Source organism: Schistocerca nitens, chromosome 1 (genome assembly GCF_023898315.1).
Source record: "Schistocerca nitens isolate TAMUIC-IGC-003100 chromosome 1, iqSchNite1.1, whole genome shotgun sequence".
Lineage (NCBI taxonomy): Eukaryota > Metazoa > Arthropoda > Insecta > Orthoptera > Acrididae > Schistocerca > Schistocerca nitens.
The window spans coordinates 733,571,371-733,592,648 of record NC_064614.1 but is presented as its reverse complement, the minus strand read 5'-3'; the positions used below and the strand labels follow the sequence as shown (position 1 = coordinate 733,592,648).

The 21,278-nt window shown below is 39.1% G+C and overlaps 1 protein-coding gene across 1 annotated transcript in view; it reads left to right on the top strand.

Annotated features, from left to right (window-relative positions):
* The window catches only part of LOC126260097 (tRNA (guanine(10)-N2)-methyltransferase homolog), a 174,869-nt gene that overhangs the window by 131,618 nt on the left and 21,973 nt on the right, over positions 1-21,278 (top strand). The window contains exon 8 of the mRNA XM_049957329.1: positions 3,668-3,863. Within this exon, the coding sequence (XP_049813286.1) occupies positions 3,668-3,863 (196 nt within the window). The remainder of the gene's footprint in view (positions 1-3,667; positions 3,864-21,278) is intronic.

Genomic DNA, 21,278 nt, shown 5'->3' with positions numbered 1-21,278 from the left:
GGTGTGAGCCACTGTGATGACTGTTGTTTAGTCTCAGGCATGTAATGAGCCACCCACATTTCATCCCCAGTCACAATAGAGCTCAGAAAATCCTCACCTCCCAATTTCTCAAGAAACTCACAGGTACTACTGACTCAATTTTTCTTGTGCTGCCCTGTCAGCTGTTTTGGGGCCTATTTTGCAGAGAGTTTCCAGTATCACAACATTTCCGGGAGTGTCTTGTATAAGAGAGTTCTGGAAACATTGCAGAAATTTCATTCACTGTCAATTGGTGACCTTCACAAACAGCTTCCTCAGTTTTTTTCACCAACACATTAGTCAAAATGTAAGGTCTTCCACTCCTCTGTTCTCATGGACGTTAGTTCTACCTCCAGTAAACCTACTACACCCTTTAAACACACTTCTTCTGTTCATAACACCTTCATCATAAACTTTTTTTGATTTGGCTTGCATTTGGTGTAGTTCCTTACCAACATCTTTCATGCACTGGACACTGCAATGTAAGTTTATGTACTACAGTGTTCCTCCAGTGCTTTCTTTGATCAGGGAATCCCCCTCTACTAGTCATAGTTGCCAACCTTAAAAATGTAATTTCAAGTGAGGGCTTAATTGTTACTTCAACTAGTAAACTTGAGATTAAATTTTCCTCCCTTTACGACACTGAAAGATTATAATTCTCTTCATTTGTTCAGTACAAATGTATATGTAACATTGAAACATGCTTCATTCCAAGTTTTCCTGCTGTCCACATTTCAGTTTGCATTTCCTTCAACTGCCTGCCAGTTCAGTTTATTCCCTGGGACACACCTGTTGTTACCGAGTGAGTTGGCGCGATGGTTAGCACACTGGATTGGCATTCAGTAGGACGATGGTTCAAACACTTTTCCGTTACACACTCTCATGATTCAGACAAATCTTTGACTATTCATGCTGCCCTTTTCTGTATACATTCAATATCCTCTGCTAATCTTATTTATTGCAGATCTCAAACACTTGAGCAATATTCTAGGACAAGTCACATGAGTGTTTTTTAAACAATTTTCTTTGTAGACTTTTGGCATTTCCATAGTATTCTACCAGTAAATTAAAGCCCACCACCTTCTTTACCTGTGACTGAACCTATGTAATTGTTATGCCTAGGTATTCGTATGAGTTGACTTGTTCAAATTGTGACTTACTAATATTGTAGTCAGAGGATACTACATTTTTTGTTGTTGTGCGAAGTGAAAAATTTTACATTTCTGAACATTTAAAGCAAGTGGAAATCTGAACACAACTTTGAAATCTTATCAAGATCTGAATGAATAATTATGCAGCTTTTTCAGACAGCACTTAATTATAGATAACTGTGTCATCAGGAAAGTCCAAGGATGTTGTTAATATTGCCTGCAAGGTTGTTAATGTATAACTTGGACAGCAAAGGTCCCAACACACTTCACAGGGACACAGCTGTAGTTACTAAGCGAGGTGGCATGACAGTTAGCACACTGGATTTGCATTCAGCAGGACGATGGTTAAAACACATGTCCACTCATTCTGGTTTAAGTTTACCGTGATTTCCCTAAATCGTTTTAGGCAAATGCCGGGGTGGTTCCTCCGAAAGGGCATGGCTGATTTCCATCTCCATTCTTCCCTGACATGAGCTTGTGCTCCTTTTCTGGTGATCTCATTGTTGACAGGATGATAAACATTAATCTCCTCCTCCTCTTCCTCCTCCACACCTGTAATTACTTATACACCTATCGATGACTCTCCATCTAAGGTAACATACTGTATATTCTCTACAAGAAATTCTCAATGCAGTCACAAATTTTGTTTGATACCCTCATATGATCATATTTTTGATAGCAATTATAGTTGTGGTACTGAGCTAACTGCTTTTTGGAAATCAAAAATACTGCATCTATCCTGACTACCTTGATCCATGGGTTTCAGGATGTCAAGTGAGAAAACTGCAAATTGGGTTTCAAGTGATTTATGTTTTTGGAATCCATATAAAATGGAGTGGAGGAAATCATTTTGTTTGGATATGTCGTTAGGTTTAAGTTCAGAATATGTTGTAAGATTCTGCAACAAATGACTCTCAAAGATATTGGACAGTAGTCTTGTGGATCATTTCAGCTACCTTTCTTGTACATGTGCATGACTTATGCTTTCTTCCAACTATCGGTCATGGTTTTTTGTTTGAGGTCTGTGCAGTATGTAGATGGAGCTAACTCTGCCACAGATTTGGTATAGAATCTCATTGGGATTCTGTCAGACTGTGAAGCTTTGTTCAATTCCAGCAATTTTAGCTATTTGTCAACACTACTGACACTAATTCCAGTATCACTCATCTTTGCAGTGGTATGAGAATTAAATTGGGCTATTAGTCCAGGGTTTTTGTTTGTAAAGGAACATTTGAAAACTGACTTTAGCATTTCTGCTTTTGCTTTGCTACACTGTTTCAGTTCCTGTCATGACCACAAGTGTCTGGACATTAACTTTGGTACCACTAAAAACCCTTTACACATGACCAGATTTTCTGTGCTTTTTATGAGAAATCTTTTGACAGTATTCTGATAGCCATTGATGGCTTTTCATGCATTGCATTACATTCATATTGTATCTGCAACTACACACTTTTTTCGTACCTATTATGCTGTAGTTTCTGTTTCTTTAGAAGTTTCTTTACAGTGAATTTATATTGTGGAGGTTCCTTTCTTATTGATTTGTTTAAATCTTAATGAATCATAACAAAAAATTTGTTCGAAAACGCTGCTGGTCACCAGCAAGATGGTATCAGTTAAAAATTTCCTGATTCAGTAGCTTGAGATTGTAGCACATTGATAGGTAATGGTTTCTTACTAGAAGTTAAACACATGCCTCCACAATGGTAAATGATTTGTCAGATGATGAGGCACAGTTGACCATATTATACATAACTCAGTTTCAATAATGTCTGAAACACTTAAACAAAAAGGTGGCATATTTCAAAGCATGATTAGTATTGTGAATATAATCCACTGGACATGTAACTAACTGTCTAGCTGATTTTGGAATGTAATAAATTCTCTCTCTCTCTCTCTCTCTCTCTGTGTGTGTGTGTGTGTGTGTGTGTGTGTGTGTGTGTGTGTGTGTGTCAGCCTTTCTGCAACTGCTCATGTATCAGAAATTAGTAACAACACACTCTCTGTCTACAATGTTTGAAAACTGTATTCCACATTTAATTTAATGATAAAGATATGAATAGAAATCTGTTAACAAAAGATAAAGGAATGGGTAGACTAGATAAAATCTACTTGAAAATCCTATGACCTCCAAACTAGTGTAGTGAAATTTAATACTAGGGCTTTCTTGTACAAGGCTGCATTCTTAGTTTTATCACTTAGGCATCCATTCAATTGACGAATTAAAAGATTTTTTCATATATATAAAACAAGATTTGCAAACTGTGAAAATTTGGGATTTTCTTTTCTAATTGTACTGCATAAAATTCTTTTACAAGAAAATTTAGTAAAGCAATTCTTTGATTCAAATAAAGTTAATATAATGACTAGCGTAGAAAAGAAAAATAAACAGCAGTATTTGATCACAGGTTCTGTGTGTGTGTGTTTTGTAAAACAGTCTTTTATACACTTGACTTATCAGCAGGTATTAAGAACATTATCTGTTCTTTCCATTGCAGCTCCTTATGGAATTCGCGAAGCCACGGAACGCATAGGTTCAACTAAGAGTTACCAAATTAGTGAGGAGCATTTACAGAGCCACATCCCATCTAAAGTTGTGTATGGACTGCAGCAAATTTACTGTGACCTTCTGAACTTTGCTGCAAACCACCTTGTTATAGAAGGCAGATTAGTGTGTTGGATTCCAGTAGTCAGGTGTGTAGTGATAATTAGAGATCTACTTTACTATTATTGAAACAAAATAGAAATAATGTTGCATTAGTATATGCATCAAGGGCTTATTAATATTTTTTTTATTTATTGTTGTTAATTATCATGTGTCATTAACAACTGCTCTCACTCAGTATCTTTTCAAAATGCCTTTAATTCATTACTTATGAATAGTAATAATGATAACACTAATAAACTAATTGATCAGGCATTTGAATTTTAGAAGACTTTTGGTGTTAATACTGCTATTACTTGTCCATATAAAAAATTGGCATTCAGTAACATAACAATTGGGCGCATGTTCAGATATGAGCTACTGGTAAATATTTTAGTTGAAGGGAAGGTGGAAAGAAAGAATTGCCAGAGCAGGTTTAGATTTCAATATATATTGAAGATTGTTGATGATGTAGGTTGAAACAGTTATGCTGAAGTGAAGCGGACAGTCATATATAGGCTGTGGTGGTAGGCCTTTGTGGTGTGGTGGAATGGGGTAGTTGGAGGTCAGGATGCGAAAACTCCACCACCCCGGGGGGGGTCTGGCACTGGGAGCAGTGAGCAGATACCTGGTAGTTGTCCAGTGTTTCCTCATAGAAACACCATTGCTAAAACATTAATTTATTGTTCATCAATTACAACAATCTGATGATAGAGAAGTCACTGACCCCTGTACATATTCTGTGTATGACCTGTGAGGAGGCAGAGCCAGCAGCAGGCAGTCTAACAGCTGGCAGTATCACACAGTCACTGGTGATGTCGGCAGCAGTTCTGCAGTGACTCTGACGCCAGCAGCACGTGATACCTCATAACGCAGATTAGAGACTACCCTGCAGCCCGGGACGTAGCATACAGAGGTGCAATGAATCATATTTTGACGAGATAGCTTCAAGCTATTTAAGAATTTAAGGAGATGGGACCTGGATAAACTGAAAGAACCAGAGGTTGTACAGAGTTTCAAGGAGAGCATAAGGGAACAATTGACAGGAATGGGGGAAAGAAATACAGTAGAAGAAGAATGGAATTTAATTGATGAAAGGAGAAAATATAAAAATGCAGTAAATGAAGCAGGCAAAAAAGAATACAAACGTCTCAAAAATGAGATTGACAGGAAGTGCAAAACTGCTAAGCAGGGATGGCTAGAGGACAAATGTAAGGATGTAGAGGCTTATCTCACGAGGGGTAAGATAGATACTGCCTACAGGAAAATTAAAGAGACCTTTGGAGAAAAGAGAACCACTTGTATGAATATCAAGAGCTCAGATGGAAACCCAGTTCTAAGCAAAGAAGGGAAAGCAGAAAGGTTGAAGGAGTATATAGAGGGTCTATACAAGGGCGATGTACTTGAGGACAATATTATGGAAATGGAAGAGGATGTAGACGAAGATGAAATGGGAGATATGATACTGCGTGAAGAGTTTGACAGAGCACTGAAAGACCTGAGTCGAAACAAGGCCCCGGGAGTAGACAACATTCCATTAGAACTACTGACAGCCTTGGGAGAGCCAGTCCTGACAAAACTCTACCATCTGGTGAGCAAAATATATGAGACAGGCGAAATACCCTCAGACTTCAAGAAGAATATAATAATTCCAATCCCAAAGAAAGCAGGTGTTGACAGATGTGCAAATTACCAAACTATCAGTTTAACAAGTCACGGCTGCAAAATACTAACGCGAATTCTTTACAGACGAATGGAAAAACTAGTAGAAGCCGACCTTGGGGAAGATCAGTTTGGATTCCGTTGAAATGTTGGAACATGTGAGGCAATACTGACCCTACGACTTATCTTAGAAGCTAGTTTAAGGAAAGGCAAACCTACGTTTCTAGCATTTGTAGACTTAGAGAAAGCTTTTGACAATGTTGACTGAAATACTCTCTTTCAAATTCTGAAGGTGGCAGGGGTAAAATACAGGGAGCGAAAGGCTATTTACAATTTGTACAGAAACCAGATGGCAGTTATAAGAGTCTAGGGGCATGAAAGGGAAGCAGTGGTTGGGAAGGGAGTGAGACAGGGCTGTAGCCTCTCCCCAATGTTATTCAATCTGTATATTGAGCAAGCAGTGAAGGAAACAAAAGAAACATTTGGAGTAGGTATTAAAATCCATGGAGAAGAAATAAAAACTTTGAGGTTCGCCGATGACATTGTAATTCTGTCAGAGACAGCAAAGGACTTGGAAGAGCAGTTGAATGGAATGGATAGTGTCTTGAAAGGAGGATATAAGATGAACATCAACAAAAGCAAAACGAGGATAATGGAATGTAGTCGAATTAAGTCGGCTGATGCTGAGGGAATTAGATTAGGAATGCTATTTGGGGAGCAAAATAACTGACGATGGTCGGAGTAGAGAGGATATAAAATGTAGACTGGCAATGGCAAGGAAAGCGTTTCTGAAGAAGAGAAATTTGTTAACATCGAGTATAGATTTAAATGTCAGGAATTCGTTTCTGAAAGTATTTGTATGGAGTGTAGCCATGTATGGAAGTGAAACGCGGACAATAAATAGTTTAGACAAGAAGAGAATAGAAGCTTTCGAAATGTGGTGCTACAGAAGAATGCTGAAGATTAGATGGGTAGATCACATAACTAATGAGGAGGTATTGAATAGGATTGGGGAGACGAGAAATTTGTGGCACAACTTGACTAGAAGAAGGGATAGGTTGGTAGGACATGTTCTTAAGCATCAAGGGATCACCAATTTAGTATTGGAGGGCAGCGTGGAGGGTAAAAATCGTAGAGGGAGACCAAGAGATGAATACACTAAGCAGATTCAGAAGGATGTAGGTTGCAGTAGTTACTGGGAGAGGATAGGGTGGCATGGAGAGCTGCATCAAACCAGTCTCAGGACTGAAGAGCACAACAACAACAACAACAGCTTCAAGCAGCGGCTATGGCTACCCACACAAGCAAAGCAGACAGCAGTTGAAAGGCTTCATGGCCCCAGGCTTGAGCTGTAGATCTCCAGGGTAGGAGACTGACAGTAGCTGAAGTTGGGTGCCATGTGTCCCACTGATTGGAGGGCACTAAGTCCACAGCATTGGACTTTGCACCAACAGCAGGGCCGCAGCTATACTCTGTTCATTGTAAGAATAAATGTAAAGTAAACAAACACAAATTCGACAATTGGTCATAACAGTAGAATACGTATGCTGGTAGTATTACGCTGCTGGAAGTAGATCCTACCTGTGTGTTAGATATCTTATTACTAAGTTACATTAAATGAAACTTTAAGATATTTTAATATATTAACAGCCATCAACATTTTTCTTAATCATGCTGTAGCTATGTAGTTTTTATTTCAAAGATTGTGTACAGTCAAGTTTCTGTACTGTTGTTCTGATTGTCACACTTTTAATACACTGTATGAAAATGGCTGAGGCTATTTCCTGCTCCATAGTGAAACACACGTGGGGAACAAGGTTAAAAAGTGCCAAGAAATAGGGTGTTCTTAAAAATTTCCAGAAAAAAAATCAGCTTTGAAGTTTCCTGAGGGACTGTATGTGATACAGTTGAGATACCAATGCACACTGGATTTATGGCAGAATCTGTATTGTAATAGATTGCAGTGGTGCAGTCCAAGGATCACTGGTTCAAGCCTTGCCTTGGTGTCTCTCTCTCACTCAACACCTACATTTTATCATTCTAAAATCATCATTTTTTTTATGAATAACGCACATATTCTTCTTTCCAATTACATATTGCAAGCAAAATTCCTGTTTTCATTTCAAATATAAATTCTTAATTATAATTCCTCCCCCCCACCCCCCACCCATGAACCATGGACCTTGCCATTGGTGGGGAGGCTTGCGTGCCTCAGCGATACAGTTAGCCGTACCGTAGGTGCAACCACAACGGAGGGGTATCTGTTGAGGGGCCAGACAAACGTGTGGTTCCTGAAGAGGGGCAGCAGCCTTTTCAGTAGTTTCAGGGGCAACAGTCTGGATGATTGACTGATCTGGCCTTGTAACACTAACCAAAACGGTGTTGCTGTGCTGGTACTGCGAAAGGCTGAAAACAAGGAGAAACTGCAGCCGTAATTTTTCCCGAGGGCATGCAGCTTTACTGTATGGTTAAATGATGATGGCGTCCTCTTGGGTAAAATATTCCGGAGGTAAAATAGTCCCCCATTCAGATCTCTGGGCAGGGACTACTCAAGAGGATGTCATTATCAGGAGAAAGAAAACTGGCAACAGTCTGGATGATTGACTGATCTGGCCCTGTAACACTAACCAAAACGGCCTTGCTGTTGTGGTACTGCGATCGGCTGAAAGCAAGGGGAAACTGCAGCCATAATTTTTCCCGAGGGCATGCAGCTTTACTGTATGATTAAATGATGATGGCGTCCTCTTTGGTAAAATATTCCAGAGGTAAAATAGTCCCCCATTCGGATCTCCGGGCGGGGACTACTCAAGAGGACGTCGTTATCAAGAGAAAGAAAACTGGCGTTCTACGGATCGGAGCGGTGAATGTCAGATCCCTTAATCGGGCAGGCAGCTTAGAAAATTTAAAAAGGGAAATGGATAGGTTAATGTTAGATATAGTGGGAATTAATACACTAAGCAGATTCAGAAGGACGTAGGCTGCAGTAGGTACTGGGAGATGCAGAAGCTTGCACAGGATTTAGTAGCATGGAGAGCTGCGTCAAACCAGTCTCAGGACTGAAGACCACAACAACAACAGCTTGTTTACCATGGCCATGGACAAAAGAAAACAAAAATAAAAACTCACTCGCTAAAACCATACTGATGAACTGCACTCATTGGCCAGAGATGTGGTTCTCTCTGTATCCCACTACAGATGCCAGATGTCACCTCTGTTACCACTTTCAGAGGTTGTGGTGGTGGTAGGGCTCTGTGGTGGGGGGTGGAACGGGATTGGTGGATGTCAGGATGCGATATTTCACCACTCTGGGCAGGGTGGCAGTAGAGCAGTGACTGGATGCCTGGTAACCACCTGACATTTTGTCATAGAAACATCATTGTTAATACAGTCATTTATTTTTCATCAATGACAACAATTGTGACAATACTTGGAGAAGTTACAACCCCTAGGTCATAAGCTGTGTACAGCCTATGAGGAGATGCAGCTGGTAGCAGGCAGCCTGACACCTTGTAGTTTCAGGCAGTCACTGATGTTGACTGCAGCTGTCATGCAAGGATATGAATTGCAGCGGCTCATAATGTACACTGCTGCCTGGCAGTCCAGGACATAGCGCATACAATCACATCGTAACCCCTGGGTGGATAAATGCCCTCCAACAGCAGTTGTGGCTGCCTGCCCACACAGGTTGAGGCAAGCAACAAGGAGCTTGCCTGCGCAGGCAATGGTGGTTGAACAGCTGCACAAACCCAAGCTTGAGCTGTAGACCTCCTGGACAGGAGGCCAACAGCAGCTGAAGTAGACCCCCAGATGGCGTCCTGATTGGACAGCACTAATTCCACGGCATCAGACATGGCACCAGCAGCAGTGCCTCAGCTTGCAGTAGCAGAATCTCGAGAGGGTGCTCGGTTGACTCACATAGGCTTGTAGACCGACGTAGGTCCCCCTTCAGGACTGGAGTCTGGAAAACTGTGATACTTTTGAGTGAAAATTATGAGTACTTATAAGGTCTTGGCTCATCCTTGTTTTGCTGTAGCACTGGTTTCGATCACATAAGCCATGACAAGTCCTTGGGTTGGATGTGAAGTCACTGGGGCACCAAGTTGCAATGGTTCTACCTTCCTGCTGATTTGGTGGTATTTCAACTCCGGTGACATTGTAACCGCCTGGTGTTGTAATGGCAGTCCCTGCTGTGCAGCTAGCAGCCCCCAATTTAATAATGTTCAGTCAGCTCTGGTCTGACTCACCTATGCAGATTAGATGAGATTAGTACTTGTTCCATAGATCATGAATATGACACGTAAGTGAATATATAAATTGTGAGGCTACAGTGAAGATCTCTAGCTCTTTAAATAAGTGTCTGCAGGATGATCTTGGATGAGCTGCAGCAATTATTCTGATTACACACTTTTGTGCAATGAACACTCTTTTACTCAATGATGAGTTACCCCAGAATATGATGCCATACGAAAGCAGAAAATGAAAATAGGCGTAGTAAGCTAATTTACTGAGATGTATATCACCAAAATTTGCAATGACCCTGCAGTCTCTTACATTAGCCATTAATTTTACCCAGTTGTGTCCAATCAATTATTTGCTGTGCAATAGAAGGCAAATGGCAGGAAAGAAGAGCTGCATCAGACATCTTAGGGATGAAGATCAAAGGATCAATAGTATCCATTCTTTGCTGATAGCATGTGTGTTTTAAAACAAATCAAGATATCTGAATACAGAAATACAATCTGGGTGGAGAAGAAGACCATCTGGGTAACGCGTGTGGAACAGTAACAATTTTTGAATGGTTGTCAAAACCCAAAAAATGATAGATTATGAATCTTTAGAGGCACCTGTTTTTCGCAAAGCACGAAATTGAGAAATTTTCACAAAATTTTACACATTTTGCTGAAAACATGAAACTATTTACTTTTAAGCCAAATCGCGAAATAATTGACGAAACTTTGCAAAATCTCGTCATTTGAACTTAACTGCGGAAATTCGATTGGAGTTTTGGTAATACAATCTGGATATCGATTATACACTATTTCGATATATATAATATATCGACTACTCCCAAAGAAAGCAGATGTTGACAGATGTGAAAATTATCGAACTATCAGTTTAACAAGTCACAGCTGCAAAATACTAATGCAAATTCTTTACAGACGAATGGAAAAACTGATAGAAGCCGACCTCGGGGAAGATCAGTTTGGATTCTGTAGAAATGTTGGAACACATGAGGCAATACTGACCCTACGACTTATCTTAGAAGAAAGATTAAGGAAAGGCAAACCTACGTTTCTAGCATTTGTAGACTTAGAGAAAGCTTTTGACAACGTTAACTGGAATACTCTCTTTCAAATTCTGAAGGTGGCAGGGGTAAAATACAGGGAGCAAAAGGCTATTTACAATTTGTACAGAAACCAGATGGCAGTTATAAGAGTCGAGTGACATGAAAGGGAAGCAGTGGTTGGGAAGGGAGTGAGCAGGGTTGTAGCCTATCCCCGATGTTATTCAATCTGTATATTGAGCAAGCAATAAAGGAAACAAAAGAAAAGTTTGGAGTAGGTATTAAAATCCATGGAGAAGAAATAAAAACTTTGAGGTTCGCCAATGACACTGTAATTCTGTCAGAGACAGCAAAGGACTTGGAAGAGCAGTTGAATGGAATGGACAGTGTCTTGAAAGGAGGGTATAAGATGAACATCAACAAAAGCAAAACGAGGATAATGGAATGTAGTCAAATTAAGTCGGGTGATGCTGAGGGAATTAGATTAGGAAATGAGACATTTAAAGTAGTAAAGGAGTTTTGCTATTTGGGGAGCAAAATAACTGATGATGGTCGAAGTAGAGAGGATATAAAATGTAGACTGGCAATGGCAAGGAAATCGTTTCTGAAGAAGAGAAATTTGTTAACATCGAGTATAGATTTAAATGTCAGGAAGTCGTTTCTGAAAGTATTTGTATGGAGTGTAGCCATTTATGGAAGTGAAATGTGGATGATAAATAGTTTAGACAAGAAGAGAATAGAAGCTTTCAAAATGTGGTGCTACAGAAGAATGCTGAAGGTTAGATGGGTAGATCACATAACTAATGAGGAAGTATTGAATAGAATTGGGGAGAAGAGGAGTTTGTGGCACAACTTGATGAGAAGAAGGGATCGGTTGGTAGGACATGTTCTGAGACATCGAGGGATCACCAATTTAGTATTGGAGGGCAGCGTGGAGGGTAAAAATCGTAGAGGGAGACCAAGAGATGAATACACTAAGCAGATTCAGAAGGATGTAAGGTGCAGTAGGTATTGGGAGATGAAGCAGCTTGCACAGGATAGAGTAGCATGGAGAGCTGCATCAAACCAGTCTCAGGACTGAAGACAACAACAACAACATCGACTATTCCAAAGACATTCTACAATGTTGTGGCGGTGTATTCGGTATTGCGTGTTGGAAATCGTTGAGGATCACCGGTGTATTGAGTGTGGTATTTTCTGTTTTGTTTTCGTGCTAAAGATGATTAATATGGTAGTGATAGTTTTTGACCGAGAAAAGGTATTTTCGTCAGAAGGATTTTATGTTTTCGACAAAAGTCGGAAGATACTTATGTGCAAATACTGCAATGTGGGTATTGAGCGGCACAGGAAGGACACGTGCCTGAAACACATCAATAACATTTCTTCCGATAAGAAGAACAAGGAGAAGGCGCTAACAACTACTGGTATAAAAAGACAAGCTACGCTCACGGAAGTCACTGCGGCGGCAAAATGAACAAAAAATGAGAAAGAAGAATTCATTTTATCGACTACTCGAGCTTTCATTGAGGCTAACATTCCGATGGAAAAAGTTGGTCCTCCGAAGCTGAGAGAATGGATGAACAAATACATACCAGGTTTGTGTAATAATTAATTTACCATCTGCTAATCGCACCTAAGATTAGGTAATCTCGATAGCCAATAATTATTGTTGGTCAGAATAGGCTTATATTAAAAATAATTTTTCCTCGAGCACCCTCTTACAAAAAGTCTTACAATTGGGTAATGTGGTAATTTAATTCGTTACATAGTACTCTAATAGCAGTTCCATTGACATTTTTAAGTTGCTGGAGACTTACCCTCAGCTGGAAGACTATGGGAAGGTTACATATCTCGAATCATCAAAGAAGAAGAGGGAAGATTAAAAGGAGCCGTGAAAGACGAAAGAGTTTCAGTTCTTTGTGATGAAACAACAGACAGAAAAGGGCAGTATGTGTTCGTGGTTCTGATAAAAGTACTTAGTTGTGACGATGGTGCAGTTCAGAAATTATTTGCCAGGGGAGTGAAAGTTATTGCAAATGCAAATGCTACAGAATGTGCGCAAGCAATTATCAGTGTAATACAGAAACTTGAAATTCAGTACAGAAATGTAGTTTCTATAAATTCAGATCCAGCCCATTATATGGGCAAGTGTATAAATGCAGTTAGGGTTTTAGTTTCAGAAGTGTTAGTGCACACACACAATGCTGGACTCATAAATTAAATTTGGTTGGCAATATGTAGGCTGTGGAACTTTGTGATTTGAACCATTGTGTTTTGCAGACAAAACACATCTTCCTTAATACCTGAAAGAGAAAGCATGCATACATTCAGTTGTTAGCTCAGAACTATGTAGGTGTACCCACAAAAGCTTAACTTTTCTGTATTCCTGTCATCACCAGGTGGAACTCGTGGTTTGAAAGTGTCGAGTACCTTGGAGAATATCTCTGTGATACAGTAGAATTTGTTGAAACTGTTGACAAAAAAGAGGGTAGCTGTCAATTACTTTAAAGTTTTGACTACTGCTGAAGGAAAAAAAAAATTCAATGCCTAGCTATTTTTCTTGTTGAGCACTGCTCAAAATGTTGCCATTTGCTGCTGACATTAGAGGGCTCCAAGATACCATTAATTCATCTTCTGCGGTCTAAGCTTGGTGACCTTTGCAAAGAGCTTTAAGTTACTAGAGGATGCATTTTTTTTTCTTCGAGACAACCTCAGAAAAACTTCTTAAACTGCCAGAGCATATGCAAGTACAGTTAACATCACTCTTCCAGTCTGTAGGTAGAGCAAGTCTTACAAAACTGAACCACTTGATGGAGTATGATACAAGAAAAATTGTCATTTCTTCTATAGGTAAATTGTTTGATCCGAGAAACATAATAAAAGGCAATTTAGACAGTGCTGAAATCTCTCAGCTGATAAAGAAAATTGGCATTCTACAAGAACTTCCAACATCAGAATTTCTTTTACCACACACATTGTTTAGTGATTTAGTAGCTAGTTCTTGCAGAGAAGGTAAAGAGGTTGATGTGATTGGTATTCATCTTTCCCTGAAAGCAGAGTATGGACTTTTTGTGGAAGCTGCAGTGAAGGCTTTGTGGATCCCAGTCAGTAATGTTGATAGTGAGAGATCGTTTTCTAGATATTGCAATATAATGTCTGACAGGAGATACGCTCTGACTCCCAGTAATATGGAAGTCATGGTATCCTTATCTTTCTCAGACTGACTTGTGTGTTGTGTACATAGACTAGGACAGGATAAATGTTTTCCAAACTTTCATGATTTGGTATTTGTGTTTTAATAAGATTTATAATTTTTATGCTTTTTCAACTTATGTAAAATAAAAGATTTTTCACTGCAAATGTGCCGTAAATGTATTTCCTTTACCTTTCACTGCTGAAAAGTGGAAATAAAATTTAGGGAAATTATTGACGAAATGGAAAGAAAACTAGCGAAAAATATACCGAAATAACTTTTTAAAAAATGACGAAATCGGGCAAAAATTTTCACCACAAACAGGTGCCTCTATGAATCTTTAACTGCTGCAACCAGCATTTTCAGAACTGGCAGATAGTGTGTTAAGAGCCAAAGGCCAGACCAAAGAAGAGAAAAAATACTATTAGGAAATAGAGTGAAAATTGATCTTATCTACATCTACATCTACATTTATACTCCGCAAGCCACCCAACGGTGTGTGACAGAGGGCACTTTACGTGACACTGTCATTACCTCCCTTTCCTGTTCCAGTTGCGTATGGTTCGCGGGAAGAACGACTGCCGGAAAGCCTCTGTGTGCACTCGAATCTCTCTAATTTTACATTCGTGATCTCCTTGGGAGGTATAAGTAGGGGGAAGCAATATATTCGATACCTCATCCAGAAATGCACCCTCTCGAAACCTGGACAGCAAGCTACACCGCGATGCAGAGCGCCTCTCTTGCAGAGTCTGCCACTTGAGTTTGATAAACATCTCCGTAACGCTATCACGCTTACCAAATAACCCTGTGACGAAACGCGCCGCTCTTCTTTGGATCTTCTCTATCTCCTCTGTCAACCCGACCTGGTACAGATTCCACAATGATGAGCAATACTCAAGTATAGGTCGAACGTGTGTTTTGTAAGCCACCTCCTTTGTTGATGGACTACATTTTCTAAGGACTCTCCCAATGAATCTCAACCTGGCACCTGCCTTAACAACAATTAATTTTATATGATCATTCCACTTCAAATCGTTCCGTACACATACTCCCAGATATTTTACAGAAATAACTGCTACCACTGTTTGTTCCGCTATCATATAATCATACAATAAAGGATCCTTCTTTCTATGTATTCTCAATACATTACATTTGTCTATGTTAAGGGTCAGTTGCCACTCCCTGCACCAAGTGCCTATCCGCTGCAGATCTTCCTGCTTTCGCTGCAATTTTCTAATGCTGCAACTTCTCTGTATACTACAGCATCATCCGCAAAAAGCTGCATGGAACTTCTGACAGTATCTACTAGGTCATTTATATATATTGTGAAAAGCAATCGTCCCATTACACTCCCCTGTGGCATGCCAGAGGTTACTTTAACGTCTGTAGACATCTCTCCATTGAGAACAACATGCTGTGTTCTGTTTGCTAAAAACTCTTCAATCCAGCCACACAGCTGGTCTGATATTCCATAGGCTCTTACTTTGTTTATCAGGCGACAGTGTGGAACTGTATCGAACGCATTCCGGAAGTCAAGGAAAATAGCATCTACCTGGGAGCCTGTATCTAATATTTTCTGGGTCTCATGAACGAATAAAGCGAGTTGGGTCTCACACGATCGCTGTTTTCAGAATCCATGTTGATTCCTACAGAGTAGATTCTGGGTTTCCAGAAATCACATGATAAGTGAGCAAAAAACATGTTCTAAAATTCTACAACAGATCGATGTCAGAGATATAGGCCTATAGTTTTGTGCATCTGCTCGACGACCCTTCTTGAAAACTGGAACTACCTGTGGTCTTTTCCAATCATTTGGAACCTTCCGTTCCTCTAGAGACTTACGGTACACGGCTGTTAGAAGGGGGCCAAGTTCTTTTGCGTACTCTGTGTACAATCGAGTTGGTATCCCATCAGGTCCAGTGGACTTTCGTCTGTTGAGTGATTTCAGTTGCTTTTCTATTTCCTGGACACTTATTTCGATGCCAGCCATTTTTTCGTTCGTGCGAGGATTTGGAGAAGGAACTACAGTGTGGTCTTCCTCTGTGAAACAGCTTTGGAAAAAGGTGTTTAGTATTTCAACTTTATGCGTGTCATCCTCTGTTTCAATGCCATTATTGTTCCAGAGTGTCTGGATTTGCTGTTTCGATCCACTTACTGATTTAACGTAAGACCAGAACTTCCTAGGATTTTCTGTCTAGTAAGTACATAGAATTTTACTTTCGAATTCACTGAACACTTGACGCATAGCCCAACTTATGCCAGCTTTGACATCGTTTAGCTTCTGTTTGTCTGAGAGGTTTTGGCTGTGTTTAAATTTACAGTGAAGCTCTCTTTGCTTTCACAGTAGTTCCCTAACTTTGTTGTTGAACCACGGTGGGCTTTTCCCATCCCTCACAGTTTTACTCCGCATGTACCTGTCTAAAACGCATTTTACGATTGCCTTGAACTTTTTCCATAAACACTCAACATTGTCAGTGTCGGAACAGAAATTTTCGTTTTGATCTGTTAGGTAGTCTGAAATCTGCCTCCTATTACTCTTGCTAAACAGATAAACCTTCCTCCCTTTTTTTATATTCCTATTTACTTCCATATTCAGGGATTCTGCAACAGCCTTATGATCACTGATTCCCTGTTCTGCACTTACAGAGTCGAAAAGTTCGGGTCTGTTTGTTATCAGTAGGTCCAAGATGTTATCTCCACGAGTCAGTTCTCTGTTTAATTGCTCGAGGTAATTTTCGGATAGTGCACTCAATATAATGCCACTCGATGCTCTGTCCCTACCACCCATCCTAAACATCTGAGTGTCCCAGCCTATATCCAAAGTGAAATGTTACTTTTACAAAAAATTCCCATCAAAGACAATTAAAGTACCAAAATAATGGTACGGGGAGATCAAGCTTTTGGAGCTATAGGATCCTCCTTCAGGCCAAGAATAAGGGAATTGGTTGGGGATGACAGGTCACTCAAAGCAGGGATAAGAGAGATTTAGGTTTCTGAATAAAAATGTAGTTACTGGCCAGGAGAAAGAGTAAGAGATATGGTGTGTACCCTTAGAATGCGTCAAGTGTACATTGTGAATACTTTCACCAGTTGTATCAACAGCTCAGAAATAATCCAGAGTAATTTTTCAGACAAATACAAATATCCCTATGAACTTTCTAGTTCATTTAAAATATTATTGAACCATTAATAGTTACACAGATAAGATTTGGCCCATTGTTACTGCGGAAGAGCAGTTGGTACTCACTCTGTCATAATAGTGATTGAGCTTTTATCTACATCTACTCCACATACTGTATCTGCCACATGGAGATTTTTGTCCTGATATTTTACTGTGTAATAATTAATGTGAAGACATACTACGAGAGATAGAAGGCAGTGGAAGCAGATCGTTGATGCACAACGTGGTCTACAGGGCCTGTGATCGCTGAGAACAGAGAGAGAGAATAATTATTAGTTAGCGGAAACAGTGATGATAATTTCCAAAATTATTATATCTAACATTATTCAAGATGAAGTGGTTGATGTGATATACATGCCTCTGGTCTCTGGTTCCAGTATTCAGAAACACCTGAAATAAATGCCTGTTTAAAATTGTGGCCCGGAGTTCTCTCTCTTTAAATTATCTTCAAAGCTCATTGCAAACACTATGATTATTTGGTGCCTGAGAAAGCTCAAAACTAGGAGCTGTTCACTTAACAACAGCACAGCTAGAGTGACCTTAAAGAGCCATTCAGAACACAAGTTTCATGACTGCCAGCAACAGTTATTGCTTGATTCGCAAGCCCTATGCTTGTCTGGCTGTGATCAAGGTGAACAATAGGACTGGTAGTGATGCTTGGGATGTAACATACATACTGGAAAAATGAGATGAGAATTTTTAAGTGACAAATGGTAAAAGGACTGATTATGAAAACAAATTTGTATTGACAATCTGGAATTATGTCGTATAAAGATGTACAGGAATGTTAAGATATAATATCACTGAAGAGGTCAAAGGAGTCTTAATTAAAATGAACACTATTGTTGTTCTGTTTTGTGGTGTTGCATGAGCTGCACTTTAAGTAGTGCGTGTCTGAATAATTCATGACAAAATTTGTAAATTTTATTGAAATACACTTCAAGAAAGTTTGAAACATTATTTAAAAACCAGTTTGCAAATATAATCAGTAATGGAAAAGAAGAAAGCACAGCTAAAACGTCCGATTGCCTTACATTAGAATTGCACTTGGCATAAATTCATTATTACAAGAACGGTAAAACCTGCCATCTTCAGAGGAAAGGAAAACTTTGAAAAGATAATCTTTATTGGAGGCCAGTTATAATCCCAGCTGTGAGACCAGTGAAAATACAACGAGGGGTGTTAAAACCAGCTTTAAAGACAAATGTAAAAATATATTTTATTTCTTTATAATATTAATCTTTCCTGAGAGGAAATCCATTTCTTTCTGTCTACACACAATAATGTAAATATTTCACTGGCAACGTCGCAGGGACTGTACCTGTAACAGATAATTTTATATGTGTAAATGTATGTAAAATAGTTCATTGTTCAGACAATAATTAATGTAGTTTTCTGTTCTGCATGCATGTCATGAATTGTATTATTCAGAGAAAGAAACACACACACACACAAAGGGATGATGAGATGTGTAAGGATTTTTTTTTTATAAAATTTAACTAGAATGAATATGTGCAAATGGACACACAATTGACGAGTAAGGTAAGACAAGGCACAATAATTATCTGCCTTTAGTTAAGCAAACACAGTATAGCTAGATTCTACAGCAGCAGATGCTGTCCTTTCTGTACAGTTGATGTAGTAGAAATTTTCAGGAAATTTTAATTTTATGTAATGGTGCAGTTTGTGCCGGACCGAATACTCTTGCTGAAATGTCGGCGTCTGGTTTCCATTAAAGAAGTAGCCATTGTGTCGTACATGAATTAAGTACGAGAGATTTCTATTAAGTCCAAGATAAGTGCAGCTCACAGCGACACTAATACTAGTGAACATAGTTTATATGAGCAGTAAAATGGAAATGATAGAAAATAGAGGAGTTAATGGAAGTATTCCAATCAGTCAGGAAACAAATAATAAAGATATGCAAACAAAAATGGCTGGTGTTGAACATCATCAAAATGATTTTACCATAAATGGTAGTCATGACCCAAATTTTGTGAGGGGATACTTCCATGCAAACAATAGATGAATTAGCATCACAGTCAACACCAGGAAGTATTTTTTGTCAAAGCAGTTTGGAGAGAGGTGTTATAAAAGAATCCAGAATTTTTTGACAGTCCGACATTGCGAGAACAAAACATGCTTATGGGCAGAAGGACATCACAAATGTGAAGAAATACTATTTCATCTGAGCCAAGTGACATGAATGAGATGACACAATTTTAGAAAAGTTAGTTATAAGTATGGTGAATAATTTCGATCAGGAACTTATAAAAAATTTACGAATATGTTGAACAATTTTGATTAAAAATTTACAAATGTGTCAAAAGATTTTGATCAGAAATTTTCACAATTACTCAAAGAGCAAGAAAAAGCTACTTATAGGTTAAAAGAGCTGACTGAAAAGTATTTGCATATTGCCCGTGCCAAGTTAGCGAAGACCATATCCGCAACTCAGACAGGTGTTTCAGAACTACAGTCAGTTTGCAGTGAACACCCCGACGAAGTGAATAATCTGTTGGAAGAGTATGGGTTTATGAAAATGGACCAAAAACATGTTGGCACTGATGTAAAGAAGTTGAATGACCACATGGAAGTGGGGGCCTTAGACAGTGACACCACACTCATGAGAAAGTTTATGCTGTGGCATCAAACTTATGTAGACAAAGATGAAAAATTTATCTCCAAAAAGGAAAGTAAAATTGTTACTGAAATAGAGGAAAACATTAAAGCTACCGTACAGCAAATTTATTCTGAACTGGTCACTGGCAGAGTTAGTTCGAATGAAATGACTACTGTTGATGCAGGGAGCATGTAGAAGAACTTAGCAGAAGAAAGAGAAAATACATTTTCACCTTTGAAGGTTCACAATGCCACTGAAAGAGATTTTAGCACATATAATCAGTCAACTGGCAATGCCAATAACAAGCCAAGTGAATTACCTCCCATTACCAAACATATGAGTACCACACACACTGGGAAAAGGACCCTGTCTTTCATCAGTATTGGTAGTTGAAATCGTCTTAAAGTATTGCCATTTTCAGGTGTTTTCTACAGAGTAGGTTCACCCGGTAATTTCTTATAAGAGCATTCCATAATGTACTGTGACATAGCTGGACCAATTCACAAAATGTATGTTACATAGTAGCATTCAACCAAGAAGATGCATTGCTCTGGGTAGTGCGTGTGGAAGAAAGTTGTCAAACATATGATCATTTTGAACAAGCCTTTCTAGACAAATTTTGGTCTGCCTGAGTTCAGGAAAGATTGCGACGACAAATGTTTGACCCGCAGCCAATTGAGAGTAAACAAGGGAGATAGCAAAAATATTTTGAGGAATATATAAATAAAATGAAATCCTGGAGCAAACCTATCTGTCATGTAGATGTGCTAAAATTTTGAAAGGTAGGTTGCCATCGAACATCTGCTAAAAATTACTCACAACACCAGAAACAAATCTTGATTTGTGTTGAGCTCCATTGACTTAATGTATGAAGGATGACAAGGTCAAGGAGACAACATGAGCATACAGTCAAATTTCCAGGTCAATGAGGGCATACAACCCAGTAATAACAACAACAACAACATCCATGGCTGGCACCATCACAAGCCACCAAAGGACAGTAGACCTAGAAACTCTGGCTTTCGAAGAAATAACAGTTATCAAAATAAAGGGAATCATAGGTATTCAACCAGATACCAGAACCCAACCAGTTATGACAACAGGGTGTGTTACAACTGGCAAGGTGCTCCAGACAATAGGTGAGTAAACAATGAGACATGTAATGAGTATAGGGCATTGAATTCTGGTCCGATACAAAACACAGAGGTCAGAGAAGAGGATCAAGGTTTCCACAGTAATTGGGATATTAATTGGTGCAATAGAGAACATGCTGTGTGTGTAGTTGAATTGGTGAACAATAGTGATGTTACTCTGCTGCTGCCACCACCAACAGAAAACACTGATAGGTCACACTAAAACTGATGGGAGTAGTGGGGCATGCAAAGTGAACATGTACACTTTATACAAATGTAAATATTAAATTTAAGTTAAGATTTAAGAAAATGGACTGAGAAGGGAAATATGAACTATTATACACAAAAATCCAAGCGACACTATTTTATGAATTAATTAAACCTATACT